Source organism: Mycetomoellerius zeteki, unplaced genomic scaffold (assembly GCF_001594055.1).
Source record: "Mycetomoellerius zeteki isolate Tzet28-1 unplaced genomic scaffold, Tzet1.0 scaffold62, whole genome shotgun sequence".
NCBI classification, from domain to species: domain Eukaryota; kingdom Metazoa; phylum Arthropoda; class Insecta; order Hymenoptera; family Formicidae; genus Mycetomoellerius; species Mycetomoellerius zeteki.
The window spans coordinates 3,745,650-3,766,361 of NW_017257632.1; the positions used below are offsets into that span (position 1 = coordinate 3,745,650).

The 20,712-nt window shown below is 34.8% G+C and overlaps 2 protein-coding genes across 2 annotated transcripts; one reads left to right on the forward strand and one right to left on the reverse strand.

The window, feature by feature from the left end:
• The first annotated feature begins 1,887 nt into the window (after positions 1 to 1,887).
• SppL (signal peptide peptidase-like protein) lies at positions 1,888 to 6,890 on the forward strand. Its single transcript, XM_018457034.1, is given in 7 exon segments — positions 1,888 to 2,884; positions 2,985 to 3,131; positions 3,220 to 3,326; positions 3,329 to 3,526; positions 4,157 to 4,500; positions 4,743 to 5,168; positions 6,414 to 6,890. Coding segments are annotated over 6 exon segments (1,173 nt in total). The 5' UTR covers positions 1,888 to 2,884; positions 2,985 to 3,102; the 3' UTR covers positions 6,483 to 6,890.
• A 2,828-nt stretch (positions 6,891 to 9,718) lies between these two features.
• Positions 9,719 to 14,545, reverse strand: LOC108728464 (protein orai-2). The gene is made up of 2 exons (XM_018457020.1): positions 13,244 to 14,545; positions 9,719 to 11,459 (listed from the first exon to the last, which is right to left on the reverse strand). The coding sequence occupies exons 1-2, from the start codon at positions 13,865 to 13,867 to the stop codon at positions 10,968 to 10,970; spliced, it is 1,116 nt and encodes a 371-aa protein (XP_018312522.1). The 5' UTR covers positions 13,868 to 14,545; the 3' UTR covers positions 9,719 to 10,967.
• Positions 14,546 to 20,712: the final 6,167 nt, after the last annotated feature.

Here is a 20,712-nt window from a genome sequence, read left to right on the forward strand (position 1 = left end):
CTCAGTATTACAACCGCTCACTGAGCGCTCAGTGAGCGCTTGCATCTTATTGGCATATTCCGTTAGAACTAAAAATATAGACCAAACAGATACAAGAGCTCATTGAGCGCTCAGTGAGAGGTCGTGGTACTGAATGCACCCAGTGTCTGAATAGCTACGTTTACACTTTGCGTTTAGTCCGCAACCTATACGATAGGTGTCTTTGGCTGCGGTCCACTTGACGCTACAAACGCTTCGAAGCGTTTGTAGCGTCAAGTGGACCGCAGCCTTTGTTTAACCTATAGGATAAACAAGGACATCTATTGTATAGGCCGCGGCCTAAATGCACGGCGTAAACGTAGCCATTGGTCGCGTTCAGCAGACTCAACTGTTGCGGAGCGGATCAATGAGCTCTCGCTGCTATTGGATGACGGGATCTAAAAGAATACACCAATAGCAGTGAGCGCTCACGGATCCGCTCCACAACAGTTGAGTCTGCTGAACGCGACCATTATGTCCTTGCTGGAAAGCAAGCAAGAAGCATGTAAACACGCAACGCAATTGCATTCTGACTTCAAACAAAAATAAACACGTGCCATTGCCATCCAGTTAATGTTGCAATTTTTAAAGGTCCTGTAGGAGATCCCGAGAAAATTTCAACTGGATCTTGTTCTGGGTGAACAGACCTACAATTTGAGGGGAGTAACGACCCATTTGATCGCTTAGAACTTTAAATCGACCTTGAAATCGAAATTTGATCATTTTTTCACATTAATCTGATTGTATTTCTGAAGGTATATATCGTAGAGCTAAATGAATTATTGCATCGTGTTCAGCGACCAAAAAACACACAGTACCACATTTAAGCTATTTTTGCATCAAATATCAAACATGTCTTAAGGAGAATCAAAACTTTGTTTTAAGAATCGTTGACTAGCGACCTCTAAATCTTTCTCTAATATTTTTTGATAAAAATTTAGGGGGTTCTTTTGGCATGAAATGGAAGCTTTTGAGTTGAGGCCGATTAAAAAAAATATTTTCTTTTTTCCTTGTCAGTCTAATATATACATATATACATATGTATATATAAATATATATATAAACCACATACATAGATACATATATAAAATTATACGCGTGTCAAAATTCGCGTAATAAAAATTAAACGCCTTTGGTTTCTATCACGAATTGTGACTCGTCTAAATTGAGCTTTATAAATTTAGACATTCTTAAAATAGATTTAAGAGAAAATAGTACAAAATTAAGGTGCAAAAATTCAATCATCAAGGTTTCGGAAATATTTGTCGCAATATAACCAATAACTAATGGAAAAAACGTCGTTTTTCGAAGAGAAGTGTGTTATATACCCAGATAGCACACGACATTAATAGAACGTATATGAACGTTCTAAGAATATTTGTACATTCTTAAAATGTTCTATGAACGTTTAGTGCTGTATGGGTATAAACAATAATTATAATTCTTAATTAGACCGATGAGAATAAATTAAAGTGTAAGCGGATACTTTAGTGCTTAAATTTCGGTAATGAAAGATGCAAAAAAAAAAAAAATAGCTGAAACGTTTTCGTTCCCTCGTATCTGCTCGTATCGGATGAATTGGCAATCGTACGCTTGCAGGACGACGGGTTTTCTAAACACCCGATAGACGTGCTTTGCGACAGACTTGCGCTTGCTTGCGCTCGCTCGAGCCTTCGAGCAGTGGTTGACCTGTGCAGTAGTTCTCAACAGTTTTCAATTTCTCACCGCGGCGCGCGGTAGAGACTACAGTGCGGTAACAGTGCAGTGCCCGCTGCCTGGTGCCCCCGGTGGTCCGTGGTCGTGTGAGTCGTGTCTGATCAGTCTGGTCGTGTCGTGGTTGGTGGTTGCACTGATCACACAGCACTGATCAGCACTGATCGCGACTGATCGCCGATAGATACTCAGCGTGTCGTTGTACTTACTACGGTCCCGTTTTCGTGTCGCTTGTACGACCGCTCACGGTAGGCCGATGAGGTGATGTAAAGTCCTGCGGCGGGCCCAGACTTCGGATCGCCCAGGTGAGAGCCGCGTCGCAGGCGTGAGACGAGATTTCGGTCGCGTTGCGTCGCGTCGCGTCGCGTCGCGAGGCGAGCGCGAGGCGCGAGCGATTTTCTGGAGTAAAGGGAGTAGCAAACCTCTTGGGGGGAGCCAGGTCCAGCGGGGGATCACGTGACCCGAGTGTTTACCAAAATGGTGAACGTCCGTGGTGCGATACGAACGGCACTGCGTTCCGTCCGCACGGGAGCGGCCGCGCGGCGCTCGGTAAGCTCGGTTGCGTAAATAGCTGCGATCAGCTGTGCTACGCTACGTGCGCGAAGCGAAGAGAGAGAGAGAGAGAGAGAGATAGAGCGCACGCAGTGCAGCTCGCAAGCTCGGCCGTCGGCGTTCCAATCGTCTCGACAAGTCGACACGGCCGCGGCGTCGCGCGTCGCGTCCTCTCGCGTCCTGGACGAGTCGATCTGTGTGCGTCGTCCATCATCATCTTCGTCGTCGGCCCCGTTTCTCGTTTGTGTTCTTTTCGGGCTGGCGTTCAATTTCGCCACTACGCCACGCAAGCAGTGCATCTTTACGGGCGAAAGTTGGAAAGTGGATGCGATCGCGGGAGATGCCAAAACTCGACGCGGGGACAGTCACGCTATGACGATCGCCTCCTAGCCGCGCGATGGTATTACGCTAGACCGAGTGTTTCGCGATGTCGTTGATTCGTCTCCCTGCACCGAGCTTGTCCTCAATCCGCGCGCCGTCCGCACTGTAAGCTCACGCTAGAATCTTTCTATTTCCTTACATTGCGCCGCTAAGGTGGTGACCTGAGGCTTCCACAGGCCTAATTCCATTCGCCAATAATGCTGTACTCGAGGGATACCAGGTATGTTTCGAGCAAATTGAGTTTTGAGTTCTTTGACAGCCTTGCCGTGATGAATGTTGATCAATCAGAGTTAACGCTGTTCAATCTCTTCCTTTTCTAGTAGCAGATGATCTCTGATATAGGTTAGTGCAAGTAAAAAGCACTTGAACAACGGACATCTAAATGTCAGGAGGTGTTCTGGCATAGCGCTTGAGTGCTGCGGCCAGGCATTCTTAAACATGGCCACGTATCAAGTTGACTACCAGTGGTTAGTGCATGTCTTATCTTTCATTGATATTTCTATGTCATTCTTTTTGCTAGTTACGTATCAATCATATTATTGTGACTCGTTACAGGGCTTATTCTATAATGGATTCATCCAGGATATCCACTTTCCTAATATCAATTCTACTGATAGTTTACGGTAGTTTCCGATCTCTAAACATGGAGCAAGAGGCAAGGGAAAGAAGGAACGTAGTAATTTATTGACTGGGATTACTAGTAATAGTAGCGCCGGTAATCCGGACTGCATTAACGGAGGAAGAATTCAAACTCTCGATACGATGCATGCTCTCTGTCTACCTCTCGGTGCTTCCATTTCTCTACTCATCATGTTTTTCTTTTTTGACAGTATGCAGATGCTTCTTGCAATTTGTACTGCCAGTACGTTTGATAACAAATTTAACTTGGAATAAGCATTATTATACTATATGGGTACTTTCCAATTGCTTAATACATCATAACACAAGCGTACACAAGAAGGCACAAGCATTAGGCACGGATTCTATTGGAACAAAATGTGTACATTGTGCACAGTTTCAGATAGTCTGTGTTCCGTTATACACTGCAAATACTGAAAATCTATAGCGCGTGTTACATACACTATAGATTTTCAGTGCTGGCAGTGTATATCGGAACATAGCCATAGAGTTAGAGTAAATGTAAGTTCTTTTACCTGTATAGAATGAAAAAAGGCAAAAATACAGACCATTCTGCTTCTCCAGTTAGAGGAGACTTCCAGTCTCCTCATTTATAGCTACGATGATTAGTGATATGTAATTGTCACTAGAAAAGACAAGCTTACTGAGCCGACTAGTAGTTTTCGAGCTGAGTACGGATGTCTAGTATTATGTTGATGATTATGATAATTGGAACACAAATCGGAACACTTGTGTCATTGTGTGCACAAAAGTGTCTTAATGATTTTATTATACAATTGGAAAGCACCCAATGATGTAAAGCACTTGGTATATGTGTGTCTACATCATCATAAATTATACTGTTTCTTTGCAGTTATAGCTACAGTTGCATTGGCGTTTCTGTTATTGCCCATGTGTCAGTATATCATTAGACCGTGTTCTGATGGTAACAAAATATCTTTCGGTGTCTGTGGGAGATTTACGGGTGCGGAATTACTCTCATTTTCGCTCAGTGTGAGTATAGTATGCATCTGGGTTTTAACTGGACATTGGCTGCTGATGGATGCAATGGGTATGGGCCTGTGCGTGGCGTTTATTGCATTTGTTCGACTACCTAGTCTCAAGGTATCCACATTGTTATTAACCGGACTGCTGATTTATGATGTCTTCTGGGTTTTCTTTTCGTCCTACATATTCAGCACAAACGTAATGGTTAAGGTAAGTTTTATTAAATGTTAAATCTTATCAAGGCATTATTTACGATAAAGAACATATTGTATTCTTTTCAAATAAATTTATTATGTGATTTTGCATGCAGTATTTTTTTTATGATGATTTGTAAGATAATAATAAACGGAATTGTACAATGTGTCCATTAAAGATTATTTTTTGCACAGAATATCACATATGTAACAGTGATACAAAATATGTATAACTTGTTTTTCTTATTATTATCATAGGTAGCAACTAGGCCTGCAGATAATCCAGTAAGTCTCGTGGCTAGAAGATTACACTTAGGCGGTGTGGCGAGAGCCGCGCCAAAATTACCTTTACCTGGAAAATTAGTTTTTCCATCGATACATCAAGCGGGACATTTTTCAATGTTGGGCCTCGGCGATATTGTCATGCCGGGCCTACTGCTCTGTTTTGTTCTGCGATACGACGCATACAAAAAGACTCAGCTATTACCCGGCGGCTGCGAAACTGGAGTACCACCGCCGCGCCACTTCAGCCGAATTAGTTATTTTCATTGCTCTTTGATTGGTTATTTTCTTGGTCTACTCACCGCCACTGTAAGCTCTGAGGTGTTCAAAGCTGCACAGCCTGCCTTATTGTACCTTGTGCCCTTCACTTTGTTGCCGCTGCTCACAATGGCGTATTTGAAGGTACCGTTATGTTTTTTATATAGTCTAATGTGATGTATATACAAAGATTGTGTTTTAAGATAAAAGTAAAAAATTATGATAAATTGTTTGGAAAATTATTTTAAATTAAAGATGTATTTATATAAATTCTGTTCTTAGTATCTACAATTTGAGATTTAACTACTAAAACTAAATAAAATCTTAAAAATAGAGATTTTTTGAAACAAAGTTACAAAAAGTAAATAGATAATAAAATACATTTTTTTCTTAATTACAAACCAATATTTTATTATAGTTATGATTTAAGAAAAGATATTTAATGTTAAACAAATTGTAGAAACTTATGAAAAATATACTTTCTTTACTTCTTCGTAAGAAAAGTTGATTCTCTAAATCGGTCATAAAAATATATATAAATGAAGATATATATAGGTATATATATATATACAACATACATACATACACAGAATATTCGATAAGTTTTGACAAAGCGCTTGTGTGTATATAGAACGGACTAAACTGAGTCGAAAAGTCCTGTATCATTTTGCAATTTTCGCAATAGTTAACAAGATATTAATTACTAAAAATTACCGAATATATATATTGATTTTCAATAATTTTTCACTCAAGTACTATCAACTCTACAGAAAAACAGCAAGGGACAAAAATTGTTTATTTTCTTCTCATAGAGTTCTAAGAATTTTTTCAGAATTTTTTTATCAACTTTTTAGTATTGCATTTTCTTATTGGCAATTATTTTTACCAACATGAGAAAATACGGTATTAAAAAATTCAGAAAAAAATTCTCAGAACTTTATGAGAAGAAAATAAGCAATTTTTGTCGCTTGCTGTTTTTCTGTAAAGTTGATAGTATTTGAGTAAAAAATTATTGAAAATCAATATTCAGCGACTTTTAATAATTAATTAATATCTTGTTGTAACTATTGCGAAAATTGCAAAATGGTCGAAGACTTTTCGACTCAGTTTAGTCCGTTCTATCTACATATGAGCACTTTGTCAAAATTTACCGGACGCCTTGTGTGTGTGTGTGTGTGTGTGTGTGTGTATGTATATAATCTGAACATATATGTAATATTCGTAAATTTAATTAAAAAATAATTTAAAAAATGATGTCGAATTTTATCACAATTACGAAAAATTAGATCCTTAGCAATACTTTGTTTTATAAAAAAAATGTATATATGTCCCAAAATGATGTACAAAATAAAATACATAAGATTATATGTGTTAATTGTTTATTTTCAGGGAGATTTACGTCGGATGTGGAGTGAACCATTCATATCTCAACAACCTTCTACACATATAGACGTTTGACAAGAAGAGTCATGGATTTAAATATATGGACATTTGACAAGAGTCATGGGTCTTTGTATATTATGTTGTATCGGAGGCAAAATTCTTGCATGAAATTCACCCTCATATAATTTCACATTGTTATTTTCATCAACGTCATTTAATGTAAGTAATTTTTTCTACACATACGCATGTGCGCAATTCGTTCGCATTCTTTTCAAAGTCAGTATGACATACAGAGAATAAATCAGATCTAAGAATCAATATGATTATTTGCGATTCAAAAATACATGTATAAAAATACATTACATACCGCATAAATAATTTAAATGTAATATAATGTCACGAATGTAATGTTAGCGGTGCAAAGAACTTTTTACTGAAATAATAGAGGATGAGGAGATCTCTGAGAATATTTCAAGAATGCCAAATGACATATATATAATATATATATTTATATCTATATATAATATATATATAATATACAGGTTGTGACCCATTTTAAATAATGCATTAAGGGAATCCTAAAGCCGTCTGTATTACCGACTAAATCGTAATTTTTGTATAACGAATACTTTTTTCTCTTTCACAGATTCGAAAATCCTTTTCCACGATTAAAGTATACACATTAATACATGTTTGTGAAGTGGAGTTTATGTCGAAAACGACAAAAAATTTTTCTTAAGATTTTTCAATTCGAAATTTTTTGTCGTTTTCGGCATAAATTCCACTTCACAAAAACACGTGTATACTTTAATCCTGGAAAAGGATTTTTGAATCTGTGAAAGAGAAAAAAGTATTTGTTATACAAAAATTACGATTTAGTCGGTAATACAGACGGCTTTAGGATCCCCTTAAGATTTCTCGAAAACTATGGTAGATACGGAAAAATGTTTCAAACAAAAGTTGTATTCGGAGGGGGATATAAGAAGGCACCATTGATTTGACCTTGGGTCGCGTCGTTAAAGTCAGGTCAAGGTCAAATTGATTTTTTAAAATGGAACATCCTACTTTTGATGCCAGAATTTAATAGCTGATGTTAAGAGTTTTTCAAAACATTATAATAAAGTTATTTTTTATTAAGTACTTTTCAAGTTATAAGGCTTGAAAGTTACAATACCGCCGGCATTAACATTACGCAAAGTGTCTGATCAATGGCTAAAACCTCTTGAATGTTGTTCAGGATCATGTCCTGGATAACATTTGTCAAGATCAAGGCAATTGGAGATTATTTTCCTCTTATTTTCATTTTTGCACTAAGAATTCATTTTTACGTAAAAATGAAAATGAGAAGTACAATCTCCAATGACTTTGATCTTGACAAATGTTAATACTAATTAACATTTGTCGGCGATACTGTAACTTTCAAGCCTTATAACTCGAAAAGTACTTGATGAAAAATAACTTTATTATAGTGTTTTGAAAAGCTCTTGATACCAGCTATTAAATTCAAAAATATGGTGTTCCATTTACAAAAATCGATGTGACCAATAACCTGACCTTAACATACGCCACTCAAGGTCAAATCAATGGTACTTTCTTACGTCCCCCTCCAAACCATACAACTTTTGTTTGAAACATTTTTGCGTATCTACCATAGTTTTCAAGAAATCTTAATGCATTATTTAAAATGGGACCTTGTATACATATTGGCATTCTTTCTGTGTCTTAACTTGATGTTAAGTATATGGATAGATATTGTGCACAGTAGATAATCGCAACCGATAATTATCGTCATTTCGAACTAAATAATAGCTAAAAATTCTATATATCATATGGTTAATTTAATGAACAAAGGAAGATCTTTTACTTATACTGTAGAAAAAAAAAATCTTCGTAAGAAATAATATATTCTCGAAATATTTACTTTTAATCGAACAAAACATAGAAAACTAAATATTATTCCCATAACATTCAATTACAAATGACTAGAAAGACTCATCACAGAATACTATTTTGATTCACTATACTGTCTATACTCAACCAGAATCGAATTACTTGCGAATGTGTAGCTATGAATAGGATGATTTATAAACTGTTTAAATATTTAAATAAGAATCCAATACACATATATGTGTAGGTTGTGACTTTGTTTTAAAGTTGGTTTAACGCTGAGCAAAGTAGTAATACTAAAAATAATTGTATATATTTATTATCATTTTCGTAAATTTTCAAGGGGGCACAAAGTTTTGCGATTTGCGATAATTAATGGCACGCTTTTCGATACCATGTTTTGTTTTGCTACTTGTTTGTTAATAAGTCTATTTCGGAAGTAGAGTTTATTGTCATTCTCCACGTGTAAGTAGAAGAAAAAGGCGCGAAACTGCGTTGTTAAAGTTAATTAATTAAATACAGGAAGGTTTGTTTAAATAAAAAGACTTTCTAAACAAGCTCTTGCTATGGATAGGCTGTCAGAAAGACTTTATATGTTTATTTAAGGACAAGACTGAAGATAATATGACGAAAGCCAATTTATTAAGTGACTCTTCTGAAAGAAATAAACAAGTTTTTCTATTCTATCATTCTCTTAGATCAATCTACAATATCGTAGAGATTAATGAAAAATAACATAATATATTCTGATAGAATAATATTATACTATATATATATGTAAGAAAGATGGAACTACAACTGCTCTCATACTATTTCTTATAATAATAAGTTACGTAAAACTCATAATCACAGATTAATCACATATTTAACGCCTGACTCATTTTTTGTATCATTATAATCAGCGAATTATAAATTATACGTACGTCAAAATAATAGTCCATAATTAGCGATTCTTCGGATTATTTTTTCTGTTTTTAACTTTACTTCAAAATACCAAATAATTCACACATCTTCTCTTTATTATATTTTCTATCGACTAAAAAAATATTTTTAAAAAATTTAAAAATATTTTTTTAGTCGATAAAAAATATAATAAAGAGAAGATGTGTAAATTATTTGGTATTTTGAAGTAAAGTTAAAAACAGAAAAACAGAATTTGAATTTTATCCTACAAAAATAAAATATTTCTCTAATATCATCTTGTTACTTTTTTAGAATAATTGTTTTGAATATTATCTCATTCTTCATTTCTTTACCTGTCCATAGCACAAGCAGTTTATTCTCCATTGTTACATATACATCAATCAAATCAATTTTTTATATTTTATAATAATTACAAATCAGTAAAATATATATATAAGTAATAAAATATATTTTAATTACTTCCACTTATTTTTTATCAGAAAGTTACAAAGATGCGTTTGTAAAATTGATTTTAATCAATTTAGAATGTAATTTCTTAAAGAATAGTTTTCAACAATGGCTAATGCTCAAATCATCAATTTATCTCTCAACAGTATTTTTTCTCTTTTCTATCAAGTTACGTATTGCAACATGACATTTATATTTCTGTAATGTACGTTTTGATTTTTTTCTCTTCCAATGTACATAATGGTTCTCAAGAGGCAAACTTTACAATAAGATCTGCGTAATGCCTCTATAAATTTGAGATTTTGCTTATTAAGCAAAAATAATCGAATGCAATGAATTTTCAATACGATGTAGCATGTATCTTTAAGGAAACGTTCAAGTTTTCGGACATAGATTAGTGCAATACAATTTGTAATTTATAACAACAGGTATCACATAATACTTTTGTTGTACTAAAGTAATTATATTTCCCCGTTTTGCTTACAACGACTCCTTCGATCGAGTGTTTTTGTATTATATAAAAGAAGTTAAGGCATAATATTATAGAAACCGTTTATAATAAGATTACAACTTAGTTTATGGTAAAAACGAGAGAGAGATACGTTAATTATATCTTTATTTTTTTCGTAACATTAGAGTAAGAAACCACATTTTTCACCGGACATCCTAAACTTTGACGATTTATTTATTGACTAGAAAAATTATGTAAATTTCAGGAAGTGTACATAAATGAGTACTCAATTATCCTTCAGTTTTTCCGCAAACTAAGTGTCGCGGTAATAAAAGATACTATATATGTATATTAGCGACATGACATATGATAGTAATAGAATGATCAAGGAACAGGTTTAAATAAAAATCAAGAGTTAAACCGTATACACACAGATATTATTAAATGCTGGATATTATATATAGGTGATATACTAAAGAGCACTCGCTTGTACTGTTGCAATTCTCGACTTGCATGTGTACAGCTATGTACATTTTTATATATAATAAAACTTGACCATTTTCATATGGTCGCGTTTGAAAAGTAAAATTATTGATAACAAATCCACACATAGTGTTCTTTTTTTTATGTCATTCTCATTAAAGATACAAATTTTAAATTGAAGAACAGCACCTATTTTAAACCTGAGTATTCCTGCCTGTCACAAATTAATTTATACTCGGATAGAAGCATTATTCGATATTCTTATTTATCAGCCTAACTTTAATGCATTCTTTTTCATTCAGGATAATCATTTGTACGCATAATATATTATTACAGGTTCTATTATTATTATTATTATTATCTCGAACTTACACATTAGTTTGCCCTATCGTCACGTTGTCCAAGTTCCTTTTTATACTCTCCAAATCCTTCATATCTGATACCACACTTTCACATTTGTAAACTACCAAAGAGTGATAAAAGTGAACAGCGAAAGCGACGAATACTATGAGCACGGGAATGACTATTATGGTGCTGGCAGTGGCAGCGGTAAAGGAATAGTCCCAGAACTTGACCCAGCAGAGAATAGCCACTTCTACTAGAAAGAGAAACAGTCCGAGTATCGTGGAAAATGCCCAAGCCAATTCGATGAAACCGCGCATCCTCTCGTGGGGTGACTCCGTTATGAGTCGTGAAACTTGAAGCTTACTTATGGCTTCGATATTAGGTAAAAGATACGTGCTGATCATCAGTGCAAAGATGTGCACTGATACCAAGAAAGTGGTACAAACGGCGAACATTACAAATAGCCATTCCGGAACCGCCGTCGGTTCATTTATTTGCAGTTCCACCATTGCCACCTAAAAGACCAGAAAAAATAATTAAATACATACGGTTTGTTACAATCGTCTGCAACATTAGAAGATATTAAGTATCGCGAGAAGTGAAGCGGATTAAAGAAAGTGATATCTGCCTTATATAACCACAGATGTGCATGAAGATTATATAGAATTGTCGTCGACGTCAATTTAACCATTTTCAGGAAACGTTGTGTAATCGCGTACAGCCCGCTCTGAGTTAGAGATTTCCAGGAAAACAGTTTTATTTAAATGATTTTCAAAATATCATAACTCATAAATATTTGTTGCTTGTTACATATAAATAAGGAAAGTTAATTAAATTGCTATTAATTGAATCAAATTAATTCCATGAAGAAAAACATAACATAAAACACATTTGATTTATTAAATGTTTTTAATTTATTATTAAATTAATTGACTGTATCAATTTTAATAAATTAAGTAATTTAGTATAATACATTGAGATCTTTTTCTACGTTGCGTTATAATTATACAAATCCTAAAGACACTTACAAAAAATTATATCATAAAAATATAGCAATTGCAAGAATAAAGAAAAGGAATTTTGTTGTGTACAACTTTAAAAAAATCCTAAACTTTATTTATCTTCTTCCATTTTTTTTTTCAGTTTCAATTCGTTTTCCTAAGAAATATATTTTTAAAATATTTTGATGACGTTCCACAAAATTAACAAAGCTGATAATCAAGTGACTCTAAAAAATTGATGTGATTAAGAAGGTCAGAATCGAAACAAGATCAGAAGAGGAAGAAAAAAATATTAAAAAATATCTTAGATATAAAGAAAAATATCTGATATCCTTGGAATAACTAAATATAGGCTTGAAAAAAACTTATTAAATATTAAAACTCGTACTGTAATACTCAGAACTGATCGCATGATATCTCAAAACCGAATTGTCTGATCGATTTCAAACTTTATCAAAGTGTAAAACGTTCTTTCATTTCCCTATCTTACGATCAATTCAATTCCTTCAAAATTTAAATTTTTGTTAAAGCAAAAGTGCAAATTTCCTTTTTAAAGTGCCATTTTGTTATTTTTATGATTGTATTATTTTTATGATGTGATAACTGAGAAGTAGTCATAAAGCAAAATTATGTTACATTTTCGATATTATTTCTATGCCAATCAACAATTGAAATATTCGGATAAAAATTCCTGAGTACTCACATCAGCCATATTGAATCGTGATAAGCGAGAAATGACTCTACGTTGACTTTTCTTGCATGCCAAAATAGAAAATAATGTAGAGAGAATTTAGACGAAATAAAATATTGAGATCGTTTTAAAGCACTTGTAAAAATGAGCCGAGACTTTATCCTTACCTCCCCTGTGAAAATCAGTAAATAGTCGTAAAGTGCGTCTACTAGTTTTTACTCAATCATGCGCATAGCCTATTTTCACTTCACGAGCTTCTTTTGACTACTTACTGATTTTCACAAGGGAGGTGAGGCCTATTTTTAAAAGTGTTTTAAAGTGATCTCATCATTCCGTTTTTCATCTAAATTCTCTTTATTTACAAATGGCATGCAAGAAAAGTCAACGTAGGGTCATTTCTCGCTTATGACATCACGATTCAATATGGCTGAGGTGACTACTCAGGAGCCTTAACGCAGTAAATAAAAGAACGTTATGAAGATTTGATTTTTAAGTTTGCAAAAATCTGTAAAAATCGTTTATTGTGCTAGAAGAAAAAATCTTTTTGCATTTTAACGTAATGTGTAAACGTAATATGAATGCAATGTAATCTTACTATTACGCTTACCATTGCGAATCCACTAAGAAGTTCAGATGTGGTTGCAGTTGCTTTTAGCTTCGCTCTGCTCATGTGAAGTCTCCTCCACGAAAGGTTCTCTGGCCCATCCTGATCGTCAGTTTCATTTTGCGAGAAAGGCGGTACCGGCGACGGCGACGGGATCTGCGAATTCTGCGAATTCTGCGATCCTGCACATGTACAGCAACAGGTGTACGGTGTACTATTGCCTAAAATGTAGTTGTTGGAGTGCGAACTAGGATACGGAAGATTATTGATCGATCTCATGTCCAGAGACACGTATCTATTGTTGTTGTGCCTATTTCTAGATGATAAAACCAACTCGCTCTGAACAGGGTACAACGTGCTTCTGGAGCTATGCGTGGAGAAGCTCGACTCGCTCATCTGTTTCGGAATCTTGGTCGGCAAATACGCCAGAGATATCGGCCTGGATCTCTGTCTATAATCTCCGGCACAAGGGACCCTCCACGAGATATCGCTCTGAGTCGACTTGTTAAATTTGCTACCTTTCGCGTCCTCTTCCATATCGCTGAGCGAGGTATTACTCGCATTTAATCTCGCATGACCTACGACACTCGTTTTCTCGTCCTGGATGCTGTCGACGAAAACGCTCATCTTAATTACGTATGGCTCGATAATTCCCGTGGCAGTAGAGTTGTATCGTACAATAGGAAATCCCACTAATTCTTCGAGTATTTACGCATCCGACGCGACGCATCGTTCGTGACTATCACTTTAAACGAGATATATTAATAAGCGATTTGATTGGATTTTATACTTAAAGGCACGCAGGTGTGTCAAGGTATATTACACTGCACACGCGCCGCGCAATTCACTTCCAAGCAGTACTGTTCGCACAAAGTTCTATATGCGATCACATAATCGTTCGGATTATAATAAATCCTTTCCGACATCGTGGCGACTTAAGTACATTATTATTGTCGCGCCGCCTTATCGCACAGTCAAGCGCATTATATTTATGCCTATCACGTCGTTATATCGCTGACCACGAGCGACACGTTGTTATCTCTCGTACGTAAGACGTACGGTATAGGTATATTCAAAGCATCGCGTCGGCGAAACATGCGGCGATGGAGACACCGATGCATGTGCCCATGTGGGTCATGTGTGCCTACCACGAAGCGGCTGCGAAACGCGAACCTTCAGAGCCCCAGAGCTCCGATCGAAGACTGAAAGATCCGCTGGATCACCTAGCCAAAGTCCTACGGACATGACGTACCTGAATCATAACAATAGTATTAATTATCTTCGAGCCATATCTGCGAAATAATAACCGACCGTGTGGTCTCCCGCCACCTATCCATCTGTGATTGTGTGCGACGATGCGCGATTCATCTCTCACGTGCTCGCTAAGATGAGACAGTATCAATGCTGCGGCCAATGACGTTTGAATTCTTTCCGTCTTTGTAAAATGATGATAAGACGATTATTGCAACGATAGAAATCCATCGAACGTTGCGAATTGCGAAGCGATGAGTCGACTAGGATCGCTCATACCGGAAGATTAAGTGTTGTGTGGAAAATGCACAATCATATCAAATCTAAGCTTTATCTCGGCTTTATTCTTCCTAATTACCCGTTGTCTCGAGTTCTCTTCTTTAGAATCTGCGACATTGGGATTGATTATACCGTCGTGTCGCGACATTAGCGTAAGAAAATCAGTCCTCCTCGTAAAAGCATATGGCGTGGAGCAAACAGCAGTATTATTTATAGAAGAGCCTGCATTCTGACAGGCGGAATTAATCACCTGTATGCCACGTTGCTCGGTTCATATGTTTACTGTGTAATCATCGAAATATGCGAAGGCTTTAGTATAGATGTATATAGTAATATATATATATAACGTTCATCGCGCGAACTACCTCAGGCAGTTTTTTAGTAGTCATTTTACTTTTTTTTTCTCTGCAACCGGGAATTACCAATAATTTGAAGTAAAAACTCGCGATTATGATCATTCCCGCAGATAATTTTGTATTCGAACGTCGTCGACTCGTTTGCCTTTATTTGTCTAATGTAGGATATTCCGATGGATCATCACGCGCTTCCATATTGCAGCACCTGCGACGTGGGATGAGATATCAAAATGAATCATTAATCAAAATAGACAATTTTACGACGCTATCTATAATCTATATTATATTATAGATACCGCCATTTTTTATAGTAACGGATTCTTTGATGATGAATTTGAATATATATATTTTCCTAGCAACACTCGGAAAAAATCATTAATTATCAGTTTTAGCATAGATTATATTTTTACAGCGAAAATAAAATTTGATGAAAGAAAAGTCCATTTTAAGTTAATCGAACAATATAATTTTGTTATCTGTTCATCCTTTTGAAACATTTAGTTCTTGACTTTTCCAATAAGCCTTCCAATTCTTCGCAATCATTAATAATTCGATGTGTATATAATATATTAGTGTATACATGTATAGTTTATATATTTCTAGGTACATTATCGGTTTGTGAAACGACAAATCTATTAAATGATTTAATGATTTGAAAAACTAATTTTTACTCCAATCACACACATATTTTTCAGTCTAATTATAATAAATTACTATCCGTGAAAAATCGGATAAGTAACCGACTGCATTGGTGATATAATGCGTACTTGCGGAAGTGTACAACATGTATTCTTGATAATACTAATGTATGAGGATAACAGCATCACAGATAACAGTAGCGAGACGATATAATATCGCAATGCAATATAATATTCGTGCGAATAATTGTACGCCGCTATAGCATTTCGCAAAGTTGAATTAATGCAATGTATCCCGCGAAAAGAAAGGTTTCCCAATTCTCCGCCTTTCACCCATCGACCTTTTGCAATCAAACTGGTTTTAGTGTAGATTAACAAAAATTCGCTGTAACCCACGTGTACAAATATACGCTTTTATATCATAACGATACATAATGTTTACATTTCGTTTCCTAATTAAATTTCTTTGGTAAATGGCACGTGTTTACGTTTTTCTTTTTTAAATATTCCAGTATAAAAATGTTAGTGTTTTAAAAACTATTTACAAATATTTTGTTGAAATATGTAGCAACAAATCTTGAAATCCATGTATATATAATGCAATAATTTTGGATACTTTTATAATAAAATTAAAATTATTGGAGACAAACCAAAGAACATAACAAGTTATGCAATCTGTGTCTTCATGTGTATAAAAGTTACGTGGCTATTTGCGTGACAAAAATGCTGAAAAAATCCTGTAACAAATGCGTGACAAGATCGTAGTATTATAGACATAGGCATATAATAGTAGTAACGGTATAGAATTGAGTAGTCTGTCAAAAAGAGTTTTGTACATGGGTAAAATGTATTTTTTTAATAAAAACATACTTCCAAAATTATTCCAACTTTTGAGCCTGTATAAATTATGATATTTATTATTTTAATAATTAATTTGATAAGTTAATTATTATGATATTTACTATAACCAGTAACACCCCGCACAGCATTTTACATTTCAAATGCGTAGCAGATACATAAAATTTGAAATGTTGCTATATAGCAGTAGATACATAGTAATACGTATGAATCATATACCAGATACATATTTAATACCAATAAATGTCCACCTATAGATACGTAATTTACTTACGTATCAGATACATAAAATTTGCAATGTTATAGCAGATTCATAGCAATGTGTATAAATCATGTATCAGATACGTATTTAATACCGATGAATTTTCGTGCTATAGATACGTAACATACATTACATATCAAATACATATATTCTTTCCGTATTAAATACGTAAATTATGTATTTGATACGTATTCCTAATATTGCAAATACACGTTCAAAATGTATTATATACATGTACTATATAACCCATTTACAGGCCAAAGTGGATAATTCTACTTTTTAAATTTAAAAAAATTTTAATGCCAACTTGATTGATACTTTGGCTCTAAAATTTGAAGATTCAAAAAGTGAAATTAATCACGACGACATTGTATGTCTCACTACGAATATCTACGAAAAACTATATAAAGAATTTTTAAGACAAACAAACCTCACTCTACATCCTACTACAAATATCTAGGAAAAATTAAGAATTTCTAAAATCTTGTTTCAATCTATAGTTTTTCTGTACTTTTTTGTTAACATTTTTTTCCGTCAGGGAACTTACTATTTAATTTAAATTATTTTTCACTATTCAACCTAAATTTGTTTCACACGAATTGTTTCTAAATGATATTTTAATATTGTTAAATTTGTTATTCTTAGATACAGTCGATTATAATAATCATGCACAGACACTTGCTCAAAACTATCCGTTTATGATTTTTTTAATGTAGTGCTACTACGGTACGCCATCTTATGACGTATCATTACATTCTGCATTCTGTTACATTAGGTGTATAAATTAATTCTTGGCTTTTTTTGAGAGAGAATTAAGATTTACTCACATAGAATGAAATTATGTTTCAGTCAGGAAAATAATCTCCACCAAAATCGACACATTTCTTCCATCTTTCGGGGAGCTGGCAGATCTCCATTCGATAAAAACACGGCGGTTTTGATTCAATGAAATCTTTAATTTTCGACTTCTTCGTATGTCTTAAAGTATGAGTCTGCAAGGTGATGTTGAAGGGATCGAAATAAATGAAAATCTGTCGGTGCTAAGTCTGGTGAATACGCCAGGTGTAGCAAACCTTCCCAGCCCAGCAAATTAAGAATGTCTTTAGTCGCTTTCGCTGTGTGAGGTCTTCCCAGTGAGAAATGATAACGGAATTGTTGTCGAATCGACGTCGATTCGACGTCAATTTAATGATTTCGACGTCGAATCGACATCGATTCGATATCGATTCCATTGCCATTTCTCACTGCATTGCGTTGTGCAACAATATTACCAGTCTAGGCCTTTTGTCAGTAAAAGGTCTTTTACGTTCGATTTCATCACGCACACGCTGAAGTTGATGTTTGTAACGTTCAGCAGTGACAGTTTCATTCGGTTTAAGCAATTCAAATAGTATATCACACCCTTGAAGTCTCACCAAATGCACAAAAGAACTTTTTTGCCTTGAATATTGGATTTCGCGATCGATGTCGAAGGCTCACCTGGATTCACCCATGATTTTCGTCTTTTTGGGTTGTCGTAATACACCCACTTTTCATTTCCCGTCACTATTTTGTGCAAAAAGTCCTTCTTTTTAAATCGAGAAAGCAAAGAGAGAGCCGTATCATAGCGTCTCGCTTTGTTGTCTACGGAAAGAACGTGTGGAATCTAACGGTCCTCTTTTTGAATTTTTCCCAGCTTTCGCAACCGAATAGGCTGGCTGAGTTACTTTTAATGCTGAAGGAAGTTCAGATTCGAACTGGCATGATTTTCTGCTAATAACTGCTCCAAATCATCATCTTCGAACTTCTTTGGTTGTCCGGGCCATTCGTCATCTCCGAGATTAAAATTTCTATCCCGAAACTTGTGGAATCACTTTTCTTAGTACGTGTGAAAAGTGATTCCACAAGTTTACTGTACTAAGAATAAGAAATTGACCACAGTCGATATATCGACGACAGTATTCTTCTCACAATTGACTGTGAATGGTCAATTTCTTACTCTTACTTCTTACTCCGTGAATTATAGACGACGCATTATGCGTTTAAAATTTATTTTAAATCTACCCGGGAAAAAATGAAGAAGATTTCACTATATATATATATATATATATGTAGATCTCATTAAATCTAAAAAAAGATCTCTTAAGATCTTTTTTTAGATTTAATGAGATCAAAGTAGATCGATGTAGATATACTTTCATCTATTTATATCCTAATATATAAACATTTATCTCATTAGATATAATATATTTTTAAGCTTTAAAATGCGTGGTTGGAAACCTCTGAAATTTGTTTTCGTCAAGATACTTATAGCGCCTACATTAACTCGTGGAAAATTAGATGGGGCCCATATAGCGCCAGGTATTCGTATGTACGTGACCGGACAAAACCTCCGGTTGTAACAATTATTATTTTAAATCGTTTATATTTCGTATGAAGAGTTTAGAAATGCAAATAAAAAAGTTTGTGAGTCATTCTATTAATTACAATTAATCATTCTTTTTTGGACCATGTACTTGACCGAAATAATTAATTGGATTTAAATTCAACAAAGTTTATACATGGAATTGTTTGTATTTCGTATGAAGAGTTATGAAGTACCATTAAAAACATTTGTGAATCATCCAAACATGTTTAATTAAATATTAAAATATCATGTATTTGACCGAAATATAGGACGGAATCCATAGACGTTGCTCAAGATTCGAGATGGTCTTAAGCTAGTGCAATATTGTGGAATATTGATAATATTATTTATATTATCAATATTCTCATATAAAGCAACAATTCATTTCTTAGCACTTTCCGCGATTTTAAACATGTTTAATTAAATATTAAAATATCATGTATTTGACCGAAATATAGGACGGAATCCATAGACGTTGCTCAAGATTCGAGATGGTCTTAAGCTAGTGCAATATTGTGGAATATTGATAATATTATTTATATTATCAATATTCTCATATAAAGCAACAATTCATTTCTTAGCACTTTCCGCGATTTTTCAAAACATGCGACAAAACACAAGACACTTTTGCAGTTGAATAAATTCAACTGTATACGCGTCAAACGCGACAATACTAGAAGTCACTAGAATCTAGTTATTTCTAGATATTCACTGCTTTCCATTTGATGACACAAATCGACACAAGCGTCGTTCTACCCTTCTTGGACATTCAGAGAGTGACAAAGATAGAACGATACTTGTGTCGACTGTGTCTCTTAAAAGGAAAACAGCCATTGAAAACTATCAGGAAATCGACATACCCCAAGTTAATAAAAGAAATAAATGTTTATGGTGAAAAGATGTTGATATTGAGAATTTTAAGGTTTATCCCTTACTAAATCGTGGTGAAAATACTATTTGATATGGGATTTAAAACATATGATGACTTATTACTGAGCTTTGTATAAAACACTCAATATGAATAAGCCGCATATTTTATTTGCATCGTTGTTAATAGCGAATGGCTACGTTTACACTGTGCGCTTAGTCCGCGACCCATACGATAGATGTCCTTGTTTATCCTGTAGGTTAAACAAAGACACCTATCGTATAGGTCGCGGACTAAGCGCACGGTGTAAACGTAGCTACTGATATCTTTTGTAAGTAATTTTCAGGTTATGTTTATAAAGTTTCACGCGTGCGACAAATCTAGTTACTTTTAGAATGACGCGGCCTGACGCGCGCGACAAATGACACACCCATGAAATTGCACCTTAAGGCGGTCTAAAGCTGGTTCTACATTAGTCGCATCGCAGTGTCGCAAGAGTGTCGCAAGCGTTGTAGTCCAATCAGAGTTGAGCTAGCTTGACGTTGATTGGACCGCAACGCTTGCGACACGCTTG

Excerpts from the sequence above, each read along its gene's own strand:
- LOC108728464 (XM_018457020.1), bottom strand. The coding sequence starts at position 13,867 with ATGAGCGTTTTCGTCGACAGCATCCAGGACGAGAAAACGAGTGTCGTA. Across the intron at positions 11,460-13,243 it reads TTCTTAGTGGATTCGCAATG|GTGGCAATGGTGGAACTGCA; the intron begins GTAAGCGTAATA and ends CTGGTCTTTTAG.